This window comes from Somniosus microcephalus, chromosome 13, assembly GCF_052327205.1.
Source record: "Somniosus microcephalus isolate GS21.2 chromosome 13, FLI_Smic_1.0, whole genome shotgun sequence".
NCBI lineage: Eukaryota > Metazoa > Chordata > Chondrichthyes > Squaliformes > Somniosidae > Somniosus > Somniosus microcephalus.
This window is the reverse complement of record NC_140999.1, coordinates 184221042-184243712: the sequence shown is the minus strand read 5'-3', so window position 1 is coordinate 184243712 and position 22671 is coordinate 184221042. Positions and strand designations below refer to the sequence as shown.

At 49.5% G+C, this 22671-nt stretch overlaps 1 protein-coding gene across 1 annotated transcript in view; it reads left to right on the top strand.

Moving 5' to 3' along the window:
* The window catches only part of LOC147108864 (protein CBFA2T1-like), a 55297-nt gene extending 34626 nt beyond the window's left edge, over nucleotides 1–20671 (top strand). The window contains exons 9-10 of the mRNA XM_086005783.1: nucleotides 9969–10159; nucleotides 10983–20671. Coding sequence (XP_085861909.1) covers nucleotides 9969–10159; nucleotides 10983–11255 — 464 coding nt within the window. The 3' untranslated portion in view covers nucleotides 11256–20671. The remainder of the gene's footprint in view (nucleotides 1–9968; nucleotides 10160–10982) is intronic.
* The last annotated feature ends 2000 nt before the right edge of the window (nucleotides 20672–22671 follow it).

The window sequence follows — 22671 nt, the reverse complement described above, 5'->3', positions numbered from 1 at the left end:
TTCGGCCCAACTGGTCCATGCTGGGGTTTATGCTCCACACGAGCCTCCTCCCACCCTGCTCATCTCACCCCATCAGCATATCCTTCTATTCCTTTCTCCCTCATGAGCTTCCCCTTAAATGCATCGTTACTATTCGCCTCAACCACTCCCTGTGGTAGCGAGTTCCACATTCTCACCGCTCTCTGGGTAAAGAAGTTTCTCCTGAATTCCCTATTGGATTTATCAGTCACTATCTTGTATTTATGGCCCCTCGTTCTGGTCTCGCCCACAAGTGGAAACATCTTCTCCATGTCTACCCTATCAAACCCTTTCATAATCTTGAAGATCTCTATCAGGTCGCATCCTCAGCCTTCTCCTTTCTAGACAAAAGAGCCCCAGCCTGTTCAATCTATCCTGATACGTATAACCTCTCCGTTCTGGTATCATTCTAATAAATCTTATTTGCATCTTCTCCAGTGCTTCCATGTCCTTTTACTATTAGAACCTGTGTCCCCTTGTCCTATTCACGAAACTATAAGTAATGTTCCAGATCTACTTTTTCCATTCCCTTAACTATCTTATACACCTTTTATAAAATCACCTCTCAGATGCCTCCTTTCCAGGTTGAATAGTTCGGGTTTCTCCAGTCTGTCCTCATAGCTCAGACCCTTGTCACTAAGGGTTAGCCTTGTGGATCTTCTCTGCGCTGCCCCCAGTGCTTGAATACCTCAGTGACCAGAACAAAGGCACAGTGCTCAATGTGTCGTCTGACTAGAGCACTATACGTCCCCATTTGTAAAGAAAGAACTAGTGTTAATAAAGATCCTTTCACGACCACCGGATGTCCCAAAGCGCTTTACAGCCAATGAGGTACTTTTTGAAGTGGCGTCACTGTTGCAATGTAGGGAAACGCGGCAGCCAATTTGCGCACAGCAAGCTCCCGCAAACAGCAATGTGATAATGACCAGATAATCTGTTTTTTAGTGATGTTGATTGAGGGATATATATTGTCCAGGACACCGGGGATAACTCCCTTGCTCTTCTTCGAATAGTTAAATGGGATCTTTTACGTCCACCTGAGAGGGCAGACGGGGCCTCGGTTTAACGTCTCATCCGAAAGACGGCACCTCCGACAGTGCAGCACTCCCTCAGCACTGCACTGGAGTGTCAGCCGAAATTTTTGTGCTCAAGTCTCTGGAGTGGGACTTGAACCCACAACCCTCTGACTCCGAGTGCTACCCACTGAGCCACTGGCTGACACCAGTGTAAGCATAGACAGTGAGTGTCACAGGCAAATAAACCATGGAAAGTACCTCAGCTGAGCCTCATCCTGTTCTCGCCCAACATCCATATCGATGCACTTTAGAGAAAGGGGTTCACTGTATAACAACGGGAATGGGAACTTTGTCCGCTTGACCCAGTTGTTAGCACTTTCACCCCTGCATCCGAAGAGCGCGGGTTCAAACTTCACCGTGGACCTGAACACACTGCTGACACTTTGGTGCGGTACTGAGGGAGTGCTGCACTGTCAAGAGGGGGCATCTTTCAGTTCAGATGTTAAACTAAGGCACCATCTTGGTGGAGAAGACCCCATAGGACTATAGAACCTCCCAACTAACAGCATTGTTGGGAGTACCTTCACCACACGGACTGCAGCAGTTCAAGAAGGCGACGGTTCACCACCACCTTCTCGAGGGCAACTGGGGATATGTAATAAATGCCGGCTTTGCCAGCAATGCCCACATCCCGAGAATGAGTATTAAAAAGTAAACGACAGAAGTGGTGCAGGGAGTTCTCCTGGTGTCCTGGCCAGCATTCGTGCCTTAATCAACGCCACTAAAAGCACATGGTCTTCTGATTCCTTCATTTGCTGTGCATAACTTGGCTGCCATGCTTGATTACAAAACAATAGTGACTACAATCAAAAGAAATTTATTGGCTGCCCCGAGACATCCTGAGGGTGTGATAAGGTGCTATATAAATGCAATCTTTCAAAAGGTGGTGCATTTTGGTTGGAAGAATAACTCCTTGGAAAAATAAGAATCTAAATGGGGTAGAGGAGCAAAGGGATCTAGTTGTACAGATAAACAAATCACTAAAAGTAGTGACACAGGTTAATAAGGCCATTTTTAAAAAAGCAAACTAAGCACTGGGGTTCATTTCTAAAGAGATAAAAATGGGAAGCAGAGAAGTTACGTTAAACTTGTATCGAACCTTGGTTAGACCGCACTCGGAGTACTCTGCGCAGTTCTAATCTCCATATTACAAAAGGACATAGAAACATAGAAGATAGGAGCAGGAGTAGGCCATTCGGCCCCTCGAGCCTGCTCCGCCATTCAATGAGATCATGGCTGATCATCCAAATTCAGTACCCTGTCCCTGCTTTCTCCCCATATCCCTTGATCCCTTTAGCCTTAAGAAATATATCTAACTCCTTCTTGAATATATTTAATGAATTGGCCTCAACTGCCTTCTGTGGTAGAGAATTCCACAGGTTCACCACTCTCTGGGTGAAGAAATTCCTCCTCACCTCTGTCCTAAATGTCTTACCCCTTATCCTTAGACTGTGACCCCTGGTTCTGGACTCCCCGCCATCGGGAACATCCTTCCTGCATCAAGTCTGTCTAGTCCTGTTAGAATTTTATAAGTGATGCGCTATCACTATCAATTACTCATAAAAGACTGAGAGTTAAGAGAGTAACTAAAGGCTTTTATTAACAAAGGAATGAAGGTCTGCCTCGAGTGGTCGACCGGTCCAGAATACAAAGGGGCTGGGGAGCAGTCACCTTTATACTAGGACTTGTGGGAGGAGTCAGCCGAGGCATGTACGCAGTGGAATACAAACAGTGGTTTACCACATTCACCCCTTGTTTAAAATTGAGTCCGGCGGGGTGAAGTGTATTAAAAGTTAGTGTATTGGAGTCTCTCCGGAGGTCTTGTCTGCCGCTGTGATCGGCGTGGCGACGGCAGGGGTAGTGGAGCTTCCGGCGTCGAGTCCCGCGCAGGCTGTGGCACAGGCGTGTCGTCCTCGTAGATGTTGAGCGGGTCGCTGGGCCCAGGCCTGCCGTCTGCTGGGGCTGGATATCGGATCGTGGGGGGGGGTGGTAGTGAGTAGTGGGTTACTGCGGCCCCCGAGGGTGCAAGGTCTCTTATGGAGACTGTGTCCTCCCGCCCGTCCGGGTATGCAATGTAAGCATACTGGGGGTTGGCGTGGAGGAGGTCGACCCTCTCGACCAGGGGGTCCGTTTTATGGGTCCTCACGTGCCTTCTCAGTAGGACCGGCCCTGGGGACGTCAGCCATGGCGGTAGCGATGTCCCCGATGTGGACTTCCTTGGGAAGACAAACATTTTCTCATGAGGGGTGGCGTTAGTGGCAGTGCAGAACAGTGACCGAATAGAGTGGAGCGCATCGGGGAGCACATCCTGCCAGCGGGAGGTTGGAAGGCCCCTAGACTTTAAGGCTAGCAGGGCGGCCTTCCAAACTGTCGCATTTTCTCTTTCCACCTGTCCGTTCCCCCGGGGGTTGTAACTGGTGGTCCTGCTTGTGGCAATACCCCTAGTTAGCAGGTACTGACGGAGTTCGTCGCTCATAAACGATGAGCCCCGGTCGCTATGGATATAGCTGGGGAAACCGAACAGGGTGAAGAGGTCGTTCAGACATTTAATGACCGTGGCACTGGTCATGTCCGGGCAGGGGATGGCGAACGGGAAACGGGAGTACTCATCAATAATATTGAGGAAGTACACATTGCGGTCGGAGGAGGGGAGAGGCCCTTTAAAATCAACGCTCAGGCGCTCGAAGGGGCGAGTGGCTTTTATCAGGTGGGCCCTGTCTGGTCTATAAAAGTGCGGTTTGCACTCAGCGCAGACTTGGCAGTTCCTGGTCATGGTCCTGACCTCCTCAATAGAGTAAGGCAGGTTGCGGGCCTTGATGAAGTGGAAGAACCTGGTGACCCCCGGGTGGCAGAGGTCATTGTGGAGGGCCCGCAGTCTATCGATCTGCGCGCTGGCGCAGGTGCCACGCGATAGCGCATCCGGGGGTTCATTGAGCTTCCCGGGCCGGTACAAGATCTCGTAATTGTAGGTGGAAAGTTCGATTCTCCACCTCAAGATCTTGTCATTTTTGATTTTGCCCCTCTGCTTGTTGTTAAACATGAAAGCAACTGAACGTTGGTCAGTGAGCAGGGTAAATCGTTTTCCGGCCAGGTAGTGCCTCCAATGACGCACAGTCTCCACAATCGCCTGGGCCTCCTTCTCAACAGCGGAGTGTCTGGTCTCCGGGCCTTGGAGGGTTCGTGAAAAGAAGGCCACGGGTCTCCCCGCCTGATTGAGGGTAGCGGCCAGGGCAAAGTCGGACGCGTCGCTTTCCACCTGGAAGGGGATGGATTCGTCCACTGCGTGCATGGTGGCTTTGGCAATGTCTTCCTTGATACGGTGGAAGGCTAAGCGGGCCTCTGCCGTCAAGGGAAAAGAGGTGGACTTGATCAGCGGATGGGCCTTGTCCACATAGTAGGGGACCCACTGGGCATAATAGGAGAAAAACCCTAGGCACCTCTTCAGGGCCTTGAGGCAGTGGGGCAGTGGGAGTTCCATAAGGGGACGCATCCGGTCGGGGTCGGGGCCGATGACCCCGTGTTCCACAACACAGCCAAGGATGGCGAGGCGGTTTGTGCGGAATATGCACTTCTCCTTGTTATATGTCAGGTTCAGGAGTTGGGCGGTGCGGAGGAATTTTTCGAGGTTTGCGTCATGGTCCTGCAAGTCACGGCCGCAGATGGTCACATTGTCCAGATATGGGAAAGTGGCCTGCAACGCATTTTGATCTACCATCCGGTCCATCTCTCTTTGGAAGACGGAGACCCCGTTGGTGACGCCAAAGGGAACCCTAAGGAAGTGATAGAGGCGGCCGTTTGCCTCAAAGGCAGTATACTGGCGGTCCTCAGGGCGGATAGGGAGCTGGTGGTACGCTGATTTCAGGTCAATGGTCGAGAAGACGCGGTACTGCGCGATCTGGTTGACCATATCAGCTATGCGGGGGAGTGGGTAGGCGTCCAGCAGGGTGTAGCGATTTATTGTCTGGTTGTAGTCGATGACCAGGCGCTGCTTCTCGCCGGTCTTAACGACCACAACCTGGGCTCGCCAGGGGCTGGTGCTGCCCTCAATAATCCCTTCCTTCAGGAGCCGCTCCACTTCGGTTTTAATGAAAACTCTGTCCCCGGCACTGTATCGCCTGCTCTTTGTGGCGATGGGCTTACAGTCGGGGGTGAGGTTAGCAAACAGTGGGGGGGGGGGGGGGTGACTCTGAGTGTGGAGAGGTTGCACCTGGTGCGCGGCGGGCAATTTGGGAGCTGCTGGCTGCGGACTGTGAGTGGGGGTAGGGGTCCACCGTACGCCATCGTAACACTTTTAAGGTGGCACTGAAAATCTAACCCCAGCAGGACGGCAGCGCAGAGGTCGGGCAGGACCAGAAGTTTAAAATGATCATACACGGTCCCGTCTACTACGAGTGTCACTACGCAGTAGCCGCCGATGTCCGCCGACTGGGACTCGGAGGCCATAGAAATCTGCTGGTGCGCAGGCAGGACTGGGAGAGAGCAACGCCGCACCGTGTCGGGGTGGATGAAGCTCTCCGTGCTCCCAGAGTCAAAAAGGCAGATTGTATCGTGGCCATTTACCTTAATGTCCATTGTGGAACTGGCCAGCTGGTGCGGTCTCGCTTGGTCCAGTGTAACGGATGCCAGCGTAGGGGTCGGTGTGTCGCTGCGGGTATCAGATGAGGCGGTGTTGGGGGCCTGCTGCGTTCCGGCTGTCGTCCAAGATGGCGGCGTCCATGATCCCCATGTGGCTGGAGGCGTCCAAAATGGCTGCTGTACCGGTGGTTCGCACATGGCCGGGGAGGCCCAAGATGGCGGCCCGCATGGCCCACACGCGGCGCTGCTGGGGTTCGGGGTGGCTTTGGCCCTGCAGACGTTAGCGTAGTGTCCCTTCTTCCCGCAGCCCGAGCAGATCGCGTTTTTCGCCGGGCAGCGCGCTCTGGGGTGTTTTGCCTGGCCACAGAAGTAGCATTTCTGGCCTTGGGGCACTGCTGTCTGGCCTTGGGACACTGCTGCGGTAGTTGGGCCGTTGCTGGGGTGTGGCTGGGGTGGCACGGCGCTATGAGGCGGTCCTACCGTGTCCCAGGCTGTCATTCCCCGCGGCGTCCACGGTGCAGAGGAGTAGGCATCCATGCCCCGGTAGGCTGCATCCAATGATAGTGCGAGTTCAGAGGCCTTGTTGAGGTCGAGGTCACTCTGCTCCAACAGTCGCTGTCGGGTGTAATTGGATCTGTGGCCCGCTACAAAAGCGTCCCGGATAAGTTCCTCTGTGTACACGGCGGCCTTTACATCCTTACAACCACAGGCCCGGCCAAGCACAGACAGTGCCTGAAGGTATTCCACGGTCGATTCCCCAGGTTGTTGTTTACGACTCCCCAGAAGGTGCCTGGCGTACACTTCGTTCACTGGGCGCGTGTACTGGTCCTTGAGGAGCTTGATAGCGTCCGCGTACGAGGTCGCGTCTTGGATGACCGAGTACACTCGGTGGTTCACTTTGGAGGTCAGGACATCCAGTTTGTCCTCGTCCGATTTGATTGCTGCGGAGGCGGTCAGGAATTTTTCGAAACACTTAAGCCAGTGAGTAAACTTGGTGGATGAGTCCGCCTCCCGATGATCTAAGTCCAGGCATGCTGGTGTGAGGATCTTCTCCATTATAAAAACTTTGTTAATAAAATTGATGCGCTATCAATTACTCATAAAAGACTGAGAGTTAAGAGAGTAACTAAAGGCTTTTATTAACAAAGGAATGAAGGTCTGCCTCGAGTGGTCGATCGGTCCAGAATACAAAGGGGCTGGGGAGCAGTCACCTTTATACTAGGATTTGTGGGAGGAGTCAGCCGAGGCATGTCCGGGCATGTACGCAGTGGAATACAAACAGTGGTTTACCACAATAAGTTTCAATGAGATCCCCTCTCATTCTTCTAAACTCTATTGAGTATAAGCCCAATCGACCCAATCTCTCCTCATACATCATTCCTGCCATCCCAGGTATCAGTCTGGTGAATCTTCGCTGCACTCCCTCCATGGCAAGAACATCCTTCCTCAGATAAGGCGACCAAAACTGCCCACAATACTCAAGGTGTGGTCTCACCAAGGCCCTGTACAACTGCAGCAAGACATCCTTGTTCCTGTACTCGAACCCTCTCGCTATGAAGGCCAACATACCATTTGCCTTCTTAACCACCTGCTGCACCTGCATGCTTACCTTCAGGCACTGGCGAAGGTGCAAAAAAAGTATTTACAAAGATGATACCAGAACTGAGAGGTTATACTTACCAGGAAAGATTGAACAGGCTGGGGCTGTTTTCTTCAGAAAAGAGAAGGCTGAGGGGGCGTCCTGACAGAGGTCTTTAAGGTTATGAAACGATTTGATAGGGTAGACATAGTGAAGATGTTTGCACTTGTGGGGAGACCAAAATTCAAGCTAGTTCCCCTCCAAGTCACACACCATCCTGACTTGGAAGTATATCGCTGATCCTTCATCGTCGCTGGGTCAAAATCCTGGAACTCCCTCCCTAACAGCACTGTGGGAGTACCTTCACCACACGGACTGCAGCGGTTCAAGAAGGCGGCTCACCACCACCTTCTCAAAGGCAATTAGGGATGGGCAATAAATGCCGGCCTTGCCCGCGACGCCCAGATCCCATAAACTAATTTTTTTTTAAAATATCCAATAGGGAAATCAGGAGAAACATCTTTAGTTAGAGAGTGTTTAGAATGTGGAACTCGCTACCACAAGGAGTAGTTGAGACGAATAGCATAGATGCATTTAAGGGGAAAGTAAGAGCATAAGAAATAGGAGCAGGAGTCGGCCATATGGCCCCTATAGCCTGCTCCGCCATTCAATGAGATCATGGCTGATCGTCGACCTCAACTCCACTTTCCCGCCCTATCCTTTGATTCCCTTAGTGCCCAAAAATCTATCGATCTCCGCCTTGAATATACTCAACGATTCAGCATCCACTGCCCTCTGGGGTAGAGAATTCCAAAGATTCACAACCCTCTGAGTGAAGAAATTCCTCCTCATCTCAGTCCTAAATGGTCAACCCCTTATCCTGAAACTATGCCCCCTAGTTCTAGGGGAAACAGCCTCTAAGCATCTAAAAAGAAAACACCACCCAAACGTGAAGCTAGATAAACACATGAAAGAGAAGGAAATAGAAGGATATGGGGTGAGATGAAGAGGGGTGGGAGGAGGCTCGTGTGGAGCAGAAACACTGGCACGGACCAGCTGGGCCAAAAGGCCTGTTTCTGTGCTGTACATTCTACGTAATGTCGAGTTGGTCTGAAGGTGCTGTGTGTGTGGGCACCCAATGGTCCGTGTGAAAAATGAATTGGGTCTCTCTTGTACATTAACATGCAGGGTCTGGTTACATAGTTGTCACTTGATTCATTGGGGGTGCAGTTGGTCTTGGGAGGTTGTGTGAAGCAGGCAACAGCAAATCGACAGCCTCTTTTACACCCCTCCCACTGGGAAGAGAGGGGGGTGTAAGGTGAAGGAGGGTATGTGGTACTAGGAAGGGAGGGGTAAAAACTGAATTAAAGGAAGAAGATAAAAAGCAGAGGGCAGGGGGGAAAACCCACCTATGAAGCTAATGTGAGCTTGCAGTTCGATATTTCCTTTGCCGGTTGGGTAACTTGACAGCTGGTAGCCCGGGTAGCAAGACTTGGCATTTTTTTGCAAGAGGCAAGGAGAAAAAGAGCAGAGGATCGAGGGAAGAAAACTGTCGCACTCTATGTTACCCGCAGAAAATGCACCATCTGCCAACCGAGAGCGGAATTGACGCCAAAGTGTGACTCTGCCCTGGCACCTTCTCGGTATTCAGTTTTGTGTGTGTGTGTGTGTGTGTGTGTGTGTGTGTGTGTGTGTGTGTTTGTGTGTGGCAATGCCATCTGCAAGTGGCAACCCTATAACAATGGTGTCGGGCACCTGCCATTTATTTATTTCTCATCCGATTTCTTGCATATTGCAAGATCTAAACGGGATTAAAGTATAAATTAAAGTGAGTAACTCGCTAACTCTGGGTCAACTCGGCCAATGCGCCGTCAATTGTGTCCATTTGCGGGACATTTCCGTTCTGGGTTCACAGTCCCAAGTCTAAGCCTAGCCCTTCAGCCCATTTCGTTCCCTCCTTTCAGAATACCGACACTACCATCTCCCTATAACAGCGTGGGATGGCCTTCCACCCAGCAGCATACACCGTCTCTTTGGCCAAGCTTTTGGTCGCCCCCCCGCCACCCCCCACCTGCGATCATAGAATAGTACAGCACAGAAGGAGGCTATTCAGCCCATCAAGTGTGGGCTGGCTCTTTCGAAGCGCAATCCAGCTTTTTGCCAGTTGCCTTCAATCTATCTTATTCTTTTGGCTCAGCCTCAATCTTTCCCTCATTATGCCTCTGTGAAGCACCTTGAGGTTTTTTTTGTTTAGGTTAAAGGCGTTCTGTAAATGCAAGTTGTTATTGTTGTCTGTGTTGAACAGGAGAATCATTTTCTGAACTGCTTCACATTGCACTGGTGTTGTAGAAATCAGCCTATTAGCAAAGCCTCACACAATGTCTTGAAGCCATGAGGAAGAACAAAGGAATCTCTGTGCACAGCAATAATGAATGCGTCTTTATCCACTTCCCTTTTGACAGTTATTGAACCTGCTTGCACTTTCAGGCAGTGCATTCCAGGTCATAACAACTCGCTGCGTAAAACAAATTCTCTTCATCTCCCCTTCTGGATTTTTTTTTTGCCAATGATCTGAAATCTGTGTCCTCGGGCTACCGCCCCTCCTGCCAGTGGAAACGGTTTCCCCCCCCCCCCCATCTACTCTTATCAGAACCCCTCGTGATTTTGAGCACCTATGTTGCCATCTCTTAGCGGTGTTTCTGTTTCTCCCCGGTAAACAGAGGAGGCGGTGAATGAGGTCAAGCGCCAGGCCGTGTCACAGTTGCAGAAGGCGGTGACCGAGGCCGAGCAGAAAGCCTACGAGATGATAACGGCAGAGAGGGCCAAGATGGAGCAGAAGATAGCGGACGCCAAGCGGCAAGCGGCCGAAGACGCTTTCACCGTCATCAATGAGCAGGAAGACACCAGTGAGGTAGGCTCTCCTTTCATTCCCCCTTCCTTGGACCGCTAATGCTTTTGTGCCTGGGCTTAACCATTGATGGCCCCTCTTTCAACAAACGCCCATTGCTCCAGTGGCTCGGTTGCGATGTGCACTGCCCAATGTAGAACTGAGCCACGCAGACATGGAAGATCCATCACCTGACCCCCCTTGCCCCGCCCCGCCCCGCCAGTCTGTGCTGATCTCAATGAGAGAAGTGCTACACTAGGACTCTGGGCCCCACTGGAGTGGAAATGTCGGCCAAGAGAACCCCACTCCTGATCCCGACCCAGTGCACGTGCGTACGTTGGGTGAGGGCAGGGTAGTGCTTGGCTGTGGTGCTCTCTGTGGTTGACTAACCCAGCAGCACTCGCTGGGTTTGTCCATGGCAAGGCCATGGCAATTAATATTCCTGAAGTTATGAAAGCCAAAGCGGAGATTAGCAAAGGTGCGACTGACTCCACGCAGAGACTTATTCAATCAGACCTTGACAGCTGCCAATTCGTCCACACTAGTTGTGATGCTGAAGCAGTGCCTTACAAAACCCAAGAAGAAACTAATTGACCGACTGGAGTCTTGGTGTCCTGAAAGAGGAGAGAAGTTATTGATGGGGCAATGCCACCAACCTGAGTTAACAGTTTCAGGAAAAGGGTGGGGTTAAAATAATGAGGCTTTTGTTCTTCGACATCAAATGACTTTATAAAAATGCGTTTTATATATGTATGAAAAGAACGAGGCTGACCTCTAGCCCTGGGGCTGACCTCTAACCCCGGGGCTGACCTCTAACCCCAAGTCTGACCTCCTTTTCTGTTCTTAGAGCTGCTGGAACTGTGGACGCAAAGCCAGCGAGACCTGCAGCGGATGCAACTCAGCCCGTTACTGCGGCTCGTTCTGCCAGCACAAAGATTGGGAAAAGCACCACCGCATCTGCGGGCAGAGCCTGCAGGCCCAGACCAAGGCCTTGCCCACCGGGGGCTCGGCCCCGAAGGCCGCCAAAGGCGAGAAGAGCCCGGCTCTGGAGAAGGCGCCGCCGTCCACCGTGACCTCCAGGTCCGCCACCCCGGCCGCGCCGGACGCCAGCGTGCAGTAGCGTGACCTCCGACCCGCACCGACGGAGACATTGGAATTGAAAACTCCCGGCCTGGCCCACGGTTCGATATCAGGTCTAGGCCTCGGCTTTTAAAGATAATTTGTGATATCCAATTGAGGGGGAGAAAAAACAAAGAACGGCTTAAGATTTGCAAGAGTACGCACGTCCTCTTGAGCGCTTCGACTGTAATATAAGCGAGGTCCAGGCCAGCAAAAAAATTACAGCCAGACTCTCGGACAAAGCAGGAAGCTGATTGGTGAATCCACCCTCCAGAAATGATGCCATTGATGACTTGGCTGCAGAAACATTTTAGATTGGACACTAAAAGCCACCTGGTTATTAACATCCTCCCTCTTCTCCCCCTGCTGTTTCTGCTCCTCCCTGGTTCTTTACTGCAGTTCCACATGAATCCTCCATCTTGCTCTACTGTCTGAAAAGGTAAACATTTGCCAGTGCAAACAAACTGGATGTGGAGTATCTATTCAAGTTCTACGTACTCAAAACACTCTTTACCTCTTGATAAAAGCAGAACTCTTTCTCAAGAGATTAGAACTTATAACTTAAAAAAAAAAGTCAAAAGGAGTGTGGCTATTTTTCTTGCCCTGGTCTTGAGGGGGGTGCGGGGGTGAAGGAACTTTTTTTGGACTTGCATGCCCCCTTCAGATTGATAGCAACGGTACAAAAGGCAATCTCCCCTCTTCATCTCCCCTACCGGGTGCCCACGAGAGATTTGTACACCAATTCCTCTTCCTCGTCCCTCATGCTGTTCCATTCCCCCCACAAGGGCAGTTGGAAGAGCCAGGCCATTGCCCGGTGACTCCTCCGGGAGTGTATTGATGGGGAAGGATGGAATGGGTTTGCCCTTGTGTGTGAAGCCGCTCCTTGTACACTTTTTTTTTGTAACGACTGACCTCTTGAGAAGTAACTCTTCAACCTCCCCTTCGATCTCCTCAAAGCAAGCGAACAGTTCGTGCTGTGAGCTAACAATGAGGAGCTCCAGACACACAAGGATGTTGTTCAAAGTCTAATTTCAAAAAAAGACCGTGTGTTTAGCCTCTTTTTGCCATCAGGAGTTTTGGATATCTGGAGGTCTCCATTGGAGCGCTGGTGGTGGTGATGCTGTATCTGTTTATATCTCCTATCTGGTTGAAGGCGGAGCTAGACAAGTACCTGAGATACTTGACATCTTGCGCCAAAGAACTTTTCCCTTGGCAAATGTTTCTTAACTAAAAGTAACATCTACCCTCTGATACAAATAAATGACTGGCCAGTGGAGGAGGGGGAGTAGCAGATCCCAAAGATCAGAAGGAAACACAAGGCGAGGGATTGAAAACAGTTGTTGCTGGTAAACTGGTGACTCCTCAGTTATTCAGGCTCACCAAAGGATCCGTCCACCCTTCAATTCCCCAGTCCTCCCCCACCCCCCCCAAAAGGAGTCTGGTGCCACTGATTGGGATCTACCAATAGCTGTCTGGCAATGAAGAGATTAAACTGTGCCGAATTAAGTTGCAAGCGTATAAAACACACATCACTGGACTAGCGATGTCCCATTATAACACGTTTCTCTTTAAAGGAGTGGGGGCAGTGGGATGAGAGACAGACATTGTCCAACTTATGTGATGCCATAAACTCGAGCATTAATTCTCAATCTTGGAGCTCTTTGCTCACTTGGGAAAGAAACAGTCTGATCCGAGATTTGTAAATCGGTCACATTGAATGTTCCAGATTGCTCTGAGGCAACGGTCCATTGCTAAGGGTCCTCCATCACTCGCAGATCATGCAGTTGAGGTTTCCTGGGAACACTTTCCGGTTTCCATGGTTGCCAAGCGCGAGTCCCACTGTATAAGGTCACACTATGGCTATTATTTCAATGCCATATGTGATTTCCTTAACACTGCACAATTCTATTGTCTGGTTATGGAACTGATCTATCTAGAAAATAAGTATTGTGTCTCTATGGATGCATGGTTCCTACCACTCAGAAAACAATCACCGATCAGCAAACCCAAAAACCGACGGCGGCCATGACAGTTACTGCATCATTGCCTCTAAAACTCAAGACTGACACCAACATCGGCCAAAACCTCCGGGCCTTACCCGTAAACGGAACTGGTGTGCCAGCTTCGCGCTCTGACCTCCCAGTAAAACCGTGCGAACTTGCCAGCCATCCTTTCCCCTCCATTTGCTGCACTTTCCGTCACTGCCATTGCTCCTGTCAGTCACTAACCCAGCAGCCACCTCCCACGCTCCGGGACCTACACCACCTATGAGCAACCCCACGGGAGATTGGCTAGTGACTTAATAAAACTGCAATGTACGTGAGCGAAGCAGTGTTTTTTTTTTAATTTAACCTTCGTAGACCGACATGCCTCGTTTGGTAAGAACATGCCACAACTGTTGAGGTTGAATATTACTAAATTTAATTTTTTTTACTTAACTCAACCCGCTAAAGGTCATAAGGTCTTCCCTGGAATTATCACACTTGGCCCATGGTAGCTAGGAGACAACCAACTGATGGCTAGGAGTGCATTGCATACATAGCGAATGGGAACAATTCCTGAGCGATTCCTGCCAAGTAAATCCCTATAAAATCACTGGCCCTGTTATTTATCCAATTGTAAATTGCATAGGAAATGTTCGTAAATCTGTTAGTATTTATCAACCCATTACTGATTCCAGGAATATAAGCTGCATGGGTCTGTGGGCTTTAGCACCAAAGCTGCGACCCATCTAAGCGTTCAGGCAACATCCTCAGCAGCAAGGATGAGGCTGTGGAGCTCTTCCGATGCCGCCTCAAGTTCCGAGTGTGTCGCTCCCTCCATCTTAAGTATGGTCTTTAAATACGTAATAGTACCGCTTTTCAGCAAGAGCAGGAGGCAGCAGAATTGAACAGCCAATCGCAGAGCACCAGGGAGTCGCCCTGTGATTGGTCCCGCAGCAACGTAGGGTGCTCGGCTGTCGTGTATCTCTTGGGCTTGCGGTTACACAGGTTCTCGGTGGGGAAGTTTGCCTGTCGAACTCTCATTTTGAATAGGATACACATTTAAAGCATGGCGGGGGTGGGGAGAGGGACGTTGGAGGCGCAACGTGCGTTCTTAGGGTTGCCAACTTTGATTGGACGTATTCCTGGAGGCCTCATCACATGACCTCCTGCGCGCCTTCCCCGCCCCCCCCCCCCGCAACGCTCCCGCCATTGGCCGCCCAACATGTCCGTCCTTGCGGAGCTCCTCCTTCCCAGGCCAATTTGAAAGCCAATTCGATGATTCCTGACTGTCAGTCAAGACAACAACTAATAAACAAAAGTCTTCAAAGAAAATGGGGGTGGGGGGGGAGAAAAACCCACTTTTTTTTTTAATAACCTGATGACTTTTCCCCCGGGTGTTGCTGGCTGCAGTGCCCTGGAGATTAATCTTCAATTCCTGGAGACTCCAGGCCAATCCTGGCGGGTTGGCGACCCTAGATACCCTAGGCTTACACAACACAGTAAAGAGATCATCCTACTGGAACCTGTGAAATAAGCTGCAATGCACAGGAGAGTGACCTTGTTTGCAGCTTATAGTTGAGGGTAAGCTGGTATTCCACAAGGCTTGCCTGTACATGTTGGAAGTGTCACCCTTTGATCGCCAGTGTCATCTGACACTTTTTTTTTGGCGACGCTGCTAAATGGGGGCCTTGCCCTTCCGCAAGCCGGAAATTTACCAGCCAGGCCTCGGCCTGCTATGCCCATGTAGCTGGCTTGACGGAGAAGTGTGACAGTGGCTCCCCCTGGGACAGCTCCACCTCCAAATTAATACACCCTCAACCTAAGGTTGCCATCTCTGCTTGAATGTACTCCTGGAGAGTTCATCACATGACCCCCAACCTCTCCTCCTCCCCCACGTCCGTCCTCGCGACGCCCTGCCTTCCCACACCAATTGGAGAGCGAAAAGACTCTTCCTTGGCCAATTGGATGATTCTTGACTCCCCCCACCCCCCCCCCCCAATCTCCAGTACTTTTTATATCAGAAGTGTTCAAACAAATGGAAAAAAAACAACAACTTTTTTTTTTTTTTTTTTACTGTCCCTGTGATTTTTCTCATTATTGCTCGGAGCAGTGTGCCCTGGAGATTAATCTTCAATTCCTGGAGACTCCAGGCCAATCCTGGAGAGGTTGGCAAACCCTACCTCAACCCACGGAGCAGCAATTAATTGTTTGCCGCTTCCCTGCAAAGATTGGCAAGTGAGCAGAGTAAGGAATCGAACGCCTTCGCTTTACAGTGCCACATATCACTGCTCTGTTGTGTCGTTACTATTGATTTTTTTTAAATGGAATTCACCATCCTCTGCGTCTAAAGCAATCACTGTCTGAAGACCTTAATCCAATGTCTGAGTTAAACTGGTGAAAGTGCGCTGCTCCGCCATTGTGTTTGCTGTCCTCTGGTCCCCTCTATTAGATTACATTGCGTCCAGTGACCGCTGCCCAGTCTCCCCGCCTCTTTACTCCCAGCTGCTATTCTCCCAAGCTCAATTCTCCCTTTTCCTCCACGGTCAAAGTGAAAACTCCCGCCCCCATCCCCCCTGTTTACATGAAGTGGTGAGTGCGAGATCAGCCACTTTTCCTTTCCTTGGTACAGTTTTAGTGCAGGCCCGGGAATCTTTGCTCAGCCTATCCCCTCTGACTTCGAAACACGAGCTTGCATTTTCCCACCTCCTGCAGAAACTCCGATTAAAACCAAGCACCGCTGGGTATCCCAAACTCTGATGGGATTGGAAGTGAACTGTTGGCGCTGCGCGACTCTTGTGTGTCCACCAAAACATAAACCGAACCAAATTTATCACTTTCTCTACAACCAAACTGTCGAAGCCAAACTCTCTCTCTCTCTTCGGCTTATGAAAGTCGGAGAGTGGGGTGGGCCTACCTTGCTAGGCCAACAACCAAAACCTCATCGTTCAGGATTCAAAAAAATAAACAAAACCGAATAAACTAATCCCTCTGTTCAGCTGTGTGTCTCTGTAAGTGAATGAGAAGTACAGTGCGTTTGTTTCACTTGTGAATGGTCGATGTGAAGCGTTGTAGTATTGGCATCAGTGTAAGCAGCCCTGTGCGGCCTGCCGTTTCTTTCTGTTCTGTGAAGCTGTCGTGTTGTGGTTACTGAATTCTTTATTTTTTTTAAATATTTTTTTTTATTTAAGAAGAATTTGTGTATGCAACTGATAAATGGCGACTCGTCCCTGACAGTTTTTCTTTTAACATTCTGTGTCATTGGCTTGTGCTACCTTTCGATTTAATCGCCTGCTGGGGATTGCAATCGGGTTGAATTGACTCCTGTCTTCCTGTGTACTCAGGGTTTGTAGGCGGGGCTTGTTGTGAAAGTGTCGGCATAGATTCTTCCCCCAAATATATTCTCCGTGCTTTTGTGCCATTTAATGCCCTACACACTGACGTAATAAAACTCACTACACACTTGGTTTGAGTATAAAGCAAGGCTTTAATCAATTTGTTTCAGAACATGGAGGTCTAGTTGTACTTCACTAGTTCCTTGTCTTTACAAAATGTCCCTGGCAAGCTGGGGCCAACGCCCGAGTATTTATACTCCTTGGACGGCGCCACCAGCTGGCCGTCCAGTGTTATTTCATAGGTAGTTTCTAGATGATGAGATTTATGACACACACCAACTTATTAACTCCTCCAAGGGGTACGGATTACTGGAGTCCATCTTTCCTCAAACTTTCATTCTTTCCTCCCTTTTTATGGGGGGGGCAAGGGAAAGTGAAAGTACAGCAATTAATCGGGAATTCTCTGAGCCACAGAAGGTTGCGGTGGAGGAGTGGGAGGGGAGAAGAGATATTCCATTGCCATCCACACAAGGCCATTTGGGAGAAGAGGGACTGAATTATCTCTGCATCTCTTATAGTCACTTCCTGTCCATTATTGGGCTCCTGATGATGATGCTTTATCAAGTTTCATTATAAACAGGGTAAAGGTCACCCCCACTGATGGTACTGCAGGACTGCCGGAACCCACAGCTGTGTATCCTGGTTAAATTGCTGTCAATTCTATGTAAAGTCTCGGGAGAGGAAAGGGAAGGGAAGGGAAGAACCATGGAGCTGCCTGTTTTGATATTTTTGAAATATCAATCTGTTCTCCCATTTTTTTCCCCCCCCCTCCCACGCTCCTCCCTTTTCCTCTCCCAAAGAGGAGACCGTTCAGGGTACATGGGACGCCAGCAATCCTGTGGTACCATCAGGGCGGGTCCCTTTTCCCTGTTTTTAATGGAATTTGATAAAGCATCATGAGGAGGAGACCGGCGACTGATAATGGAGAGGACTGTTCTTCATGACCAGGGTAATGGCTCCTCCCTCCCCTACATTGGTCTTCAGCACTGATCAACGGCAGAAAAGCAATGAAGCGGAAATGGAAAATATTGGGGGTAATTTAGACTTTGGCCGATAGCGTAAAACCAGCGATATTGGATCAGTCACCCATTTTACACCTCCACTGACTTTCATTTCCATCGACTTCAATCGGGAGAGATGTATAACAATGTGGCCGATCCCAATATCGCCCCTTTTACTAATAAATCCAATAGGGAAATGAGAAATTTCCTTACTCAAGAGTGGCGAGAATGTGCAACTCAACAGGAAGTGGTTGAGGTAAATAGTTTCGATGCTTTCAAAATGAAAGTAGACGAGTGCATGAGAGAAAAGGGAATAGAAAGATCTGCTGAAAGGCTGAGATGAGGCAGATGGAAGGAGAGGAGACTCGTGTGGAGCATAAACACCAGCACAAGCTGGCTGGGCCGAATGGCCTGTTTCTGTGCTGTATATTCGATTTGTAATTTTATCGGCCAAAATTACCCCCATTGTTTCTGTTCCTCCCCTGTCCCTTCCTAAATCTTGATCTCAACACATGGGCTTGGATGTAAAAGAAAAACCTCATTTAACAATCATGGCTAAAGCCCACTTGTTGAAAGTAGAGCAGTTCCACACGAGCCATTCTTTGATTACGACACTTTGCCCGTACTCTTGGTGTTTTTTCCTCACTCTTGACAGAAGTTTCAGCAACCTTCTAACCTGACCACGGCTATCTTATCCCAAGGGAAAACCACAAGAGACTCGTTCGTTTCTGCTTTTTCCTCAAAGATGTGTAAATTTTATGCTGGTATAAAGTGAAGAATTAATCAGCCTGTAGTTTGGTGACTTTGTTGTCCCAAATTGTGCAATATGTAATTTCAGGTTGTACAAAATTAATTTCTGGTTTCTCAAGATTTATTTCAATTTCCATCTTCTCCCACCGCCAGAAAAATATCGGTACATTTCAGATAATAAAATGTCAATGCCGAAACCTAAAATGGCTTCTCTATGCGGGTGACCAATTGGCAATTCTTCTCTGGCCAATTTTGTATTTCCCTTGGTGTAATCTACCATGAGCTCAATCATTGGTAGAACACTAGGGCTCTGCCATTTGACTAGAACCTCCGCGTGTATCTATGCGGTTTGGATTTCTCCGCCTCGCCAACTAAAATAGTGACCTCCTCCACCACCTTTTTAAAAAAACAAGTCAAAATATAATTGGTGTTAACACATGCATCTGAATGCTGGCGGCTGCTGCTTCCCAATGATCTGATTATGCCAGTGGAGGGGAGGGAAGACGTGATAAAGCAAGTAATCTCTCTGTTGGCTGCAATGGTAACGTTCCCCTCACCAGCTCTGGGGTGGATGGAGTTAGACTGTCGAGCGCGGTTCACGTGTTTATTACACAAATTAAGCCTGTTTTTTTTTAAAGCTGTGCAGCATCAAAAAATTAGGTATTCATTTTGATGACGGCTATTAACAAATTGTTACCCGTGCACGCATAGATCTTGACTTTGTGCGATCGTGTAAAAACGGGTGACAGCGAATCAGCTGCCCGTTTACCATCTTTCCCCGTTTTCATTTCCATAGGCTTTCGAAGGAGATAAAAATGGGGAGAGATGTAAAAGGGGCTGCCCACTCACTATCACCCATTTTAGACGAGCGCACAAAGTCAAGGCCCACCCAATAGTGTGTGTTATAATCAGTCTCTATTTACATCACAGTTGTGCTTTGGCAATTGACAAGTTCTCCTAGCTTCAGGATTTTGGTGCATTTTTCTTGCCACCCCCATCCACCCCGTCCCACCCTGCCACTCCACCCACACACACACACACACAGCCCTCAAGTTCTCCCTGTGCCACACTCCAGTACACAGGTTAAACCTCTGGCCAACTATTGAGCTCATCTCAACCCTGTTGTCCTCAAGGTGACTCTCTTCCACTGGGCATATCTCCCGGCTATCAGAGAACTTAGCGGGTGAGGCAATGGGCACAAACCTCAGTCCAACCGCTCTGTGGCACAGCTTGGTGGTGCTCAGTGGCATTGGGTTACCTTTGTTATCATTTCAAGCTGCAGTATATAAATATAAAGCTGTATATCCTGGCTACCAGGCAGATGAGAGACATTTGACAGTGCAGGAAAAACTGCTTACCCACATGAAGCTATCGTAGAATCATACAGCACAGAAGAAGGCCAATCGGCCCATCCTGCCTCTGCCGGCTCTTTGAAAGAGCTATTCCACTCCTCTGCTCTTGCCTCATAGCATTGCAAATTTTTCCTTTTCAAGTATTTATCCAAATCCCTTTTGGAAAGTTACTATTGAATCTGCTTCCACCGCCCTTTCAGGCATTCCAGATCGTGGACACTGTTAACCGCGAGGCACAGTTGGATAAATATCATGTTAGTACAGGCATGTCTGCATAAAGTATGAGGATCGGAACTGTCAGCATGCAAAAGCTGTGATTCCAGACTCTTGGCAAGGAAGAGATGTGAAATATCCAATGCAAGCTTGCTCTTGCCCTTTGTCAATGTGAGAAACTAGAACTTAATTTGATCTGCGCTGTTCCCAGAGTTGAAGGAACGGCGGATAACCTGTCGGGGGGGGAAAAGTACTTTCAGCATAAAGGGGAACCACGATCTGGTTTGTAAGTCTGCGCCCGTCGGGATCATCCGTGTTACCGGCTCATCAGTAAGTGTAATTACAGGAACAAAAAAAAGGAAACCATCCAAGCCCATTCCTTGGTGACGGGTGCTGTGCCTGAAGATCGAGCTGGATTGCAGTCTGGCCATTCTCAAACACCAGCTCCCTGGCCCGCCAACATAGAGGACATTGAAGCAAAGACGTGCCTGTCCGTGCTATAAAAACCCAGTCTAAGCGAGCCTCAATGTGGGTAAGGGGGATTGGGGCAGGACGTTATGTTGAAAGTACAGTTCCACACCTATCTTCTTTTAAAGCAGTGGCTAATTATTGAAGATTAGCAACGGACCTTTGTGTCTTTGTTACTTTCAATGCATTGCTTCTTTGAATCGGGTATTGTATTTTTCTTTCTCTCTCTGTTGTATATGTAAATAAATATTTGTAAAAATTTGATGTGTTTGGTGGCCTTTTGTGTGTTTGCATTCAGCCGTAGATTGAAGCTGTTGAGTTTGCTTCCAGGAGCTCAGGTGAGTCGAACCACAGAAGTTTACAGCACAGCAGGAGGCCATTCGACCCATTGTATCAATAACAAAAACAACAATTTGCCTTTACCATAGTAAAACGTCCCCAAGGTGCTTCACAGGAGCGATTATCAAACAACATTTGACACCCAGCCACATCAGAAGATACTAGGCCAGGTGATCAAAAGCTTGCTCAAAGAGGTAGGCCTCGATTTTAACTGACCCGTGGAGTCAGGATTGGAGGCGTGCGGGGGATTAAAGTCCCGAATTCGGTGGTCCCGCCACCATCCTGCCCCCAACCCGCCTCCATGTAAGTTTCAAAGGAGGTGGGTACCCGCCCCGCACTGGGACCCGCCTACCCGAGGCGGGAAGGGATTCGTGACAATTAACTGGCAGTTAACAGGTAGTTAACAGGCAGTTTTTAGCCTAATCCCTATTTTAAAGCTTGAAGTGTGAGATTCCCGACGGCTCCAAACCACGCCAAGTTAGAGGAGTCGGGCCGTCGGGTTGAAGGGCTTAGAGGGGTTGAGATGTCGGTGTTCGGGTGAGTGATGGGTGCATGAGTGCAAAGGTAAGTGTGTTTGGTGTGTCTAAAGTGTGTAAAGAAGTTTAAAGTACCTGTACTTACCTTTTCAGCCTTCCTTCCTCTAGGTTTCGGGAGTCCATCATCTAACCGGCACAGAAAGCAGAACGGCTGCGAACTGTCAAAAGTGACAGCCTGCAGTTTTCTGTGCCGGTGAGATTTCTAACTGAGTCTGTGTAGAAGGACTCGGGTTAGAAGTAAGACTGTCAGTGTGTGACAGCTTCAAACAGCTGTGAAACACTGATATTTCATCTGTCAAAATGTCTTGACAGATGAGATTTCAGTCTGTGACGTCACCTGTTGCCAGGTGGCCCTTAATTGGCCTGCTGAGCCCGCTGGGCGGGCTCAACAAGGTCAATCAAGTTAAAATCGTGTGGATTGGCCGCATCTCAATGGAGGCGGGACTACAACCCCGAAAGTTGTAGTCCCGTCTCCTTCCCGACTTCTGAGTGAAAATCACCCCCGTAGGTTTTAAGGAGCGTCTTAAACGAGGAAAGATGAGGCGGCGGGGTTTAATGAGGGAATTCCAATGCTTCGGGCCCAGGCAGCTGAATGCACGGCCGCCAATGGTGGAGCGACTAAAATCAGGGATGCGCAAGAGGCCAAAATTGGAGGAGCGCAGAGATCTCGGAGGGTTATATGGCTGGAGGAGGTTACAGAGCTGGGGAGGGGCGAGGCCATGGAGGAGTTTGAAAATAAGGATGAAAATTTTAAAATCGAGGCATTACCAGACGGGAACCAATGTTGATCAGCGAGCACAGGGGTGATGGGTGAACGGGACTTGGTGCGAGTTAGGACACGGGCAGCGAGCACAGGGGTGATGGGTGAGCAGGACTTGGTGCGATTTAGGACACGGGCAGCGAGCACAGGGGTGATGGGTGAACAGGACTTGGTGTGAGTTAGGACACGGGCAGCGAGCACAGGGGTGATGGGTGAACGGGACTCGGTGCGAGTTAGGACACGGGGTAGTGAGCACAGGGGTGATGGGTGAACGGGACTCGGTGCGAGTTAGGACACGGGGTAGTGAGCACAGGGGTGATGGGTGAACGGGACTCGGTGCGAGTTAGGACACGGGCAGCCGAGCTTTGGATGAGCTCAAGTTTATGGCGGGTGGAAGATGAGGGTGGAAGAAGCCAGCCAGGAGTGGGTTGGAATAGTCAAGTTTAGAGGTATCAACGGCATGGATGAGGGTTTCAGCAGCGGAAGAGCTGAGGCAAGGGGTGGAGACGGGTGATGTTACGGAGGTGGAAGTGGGCGGTCTTGGTGATGGGGTGCATATATGGTCAGAAACTCATGTAGGGGTCAACTAGGACTCCAAGGCTGCGAACTGTCTGGTTCAGC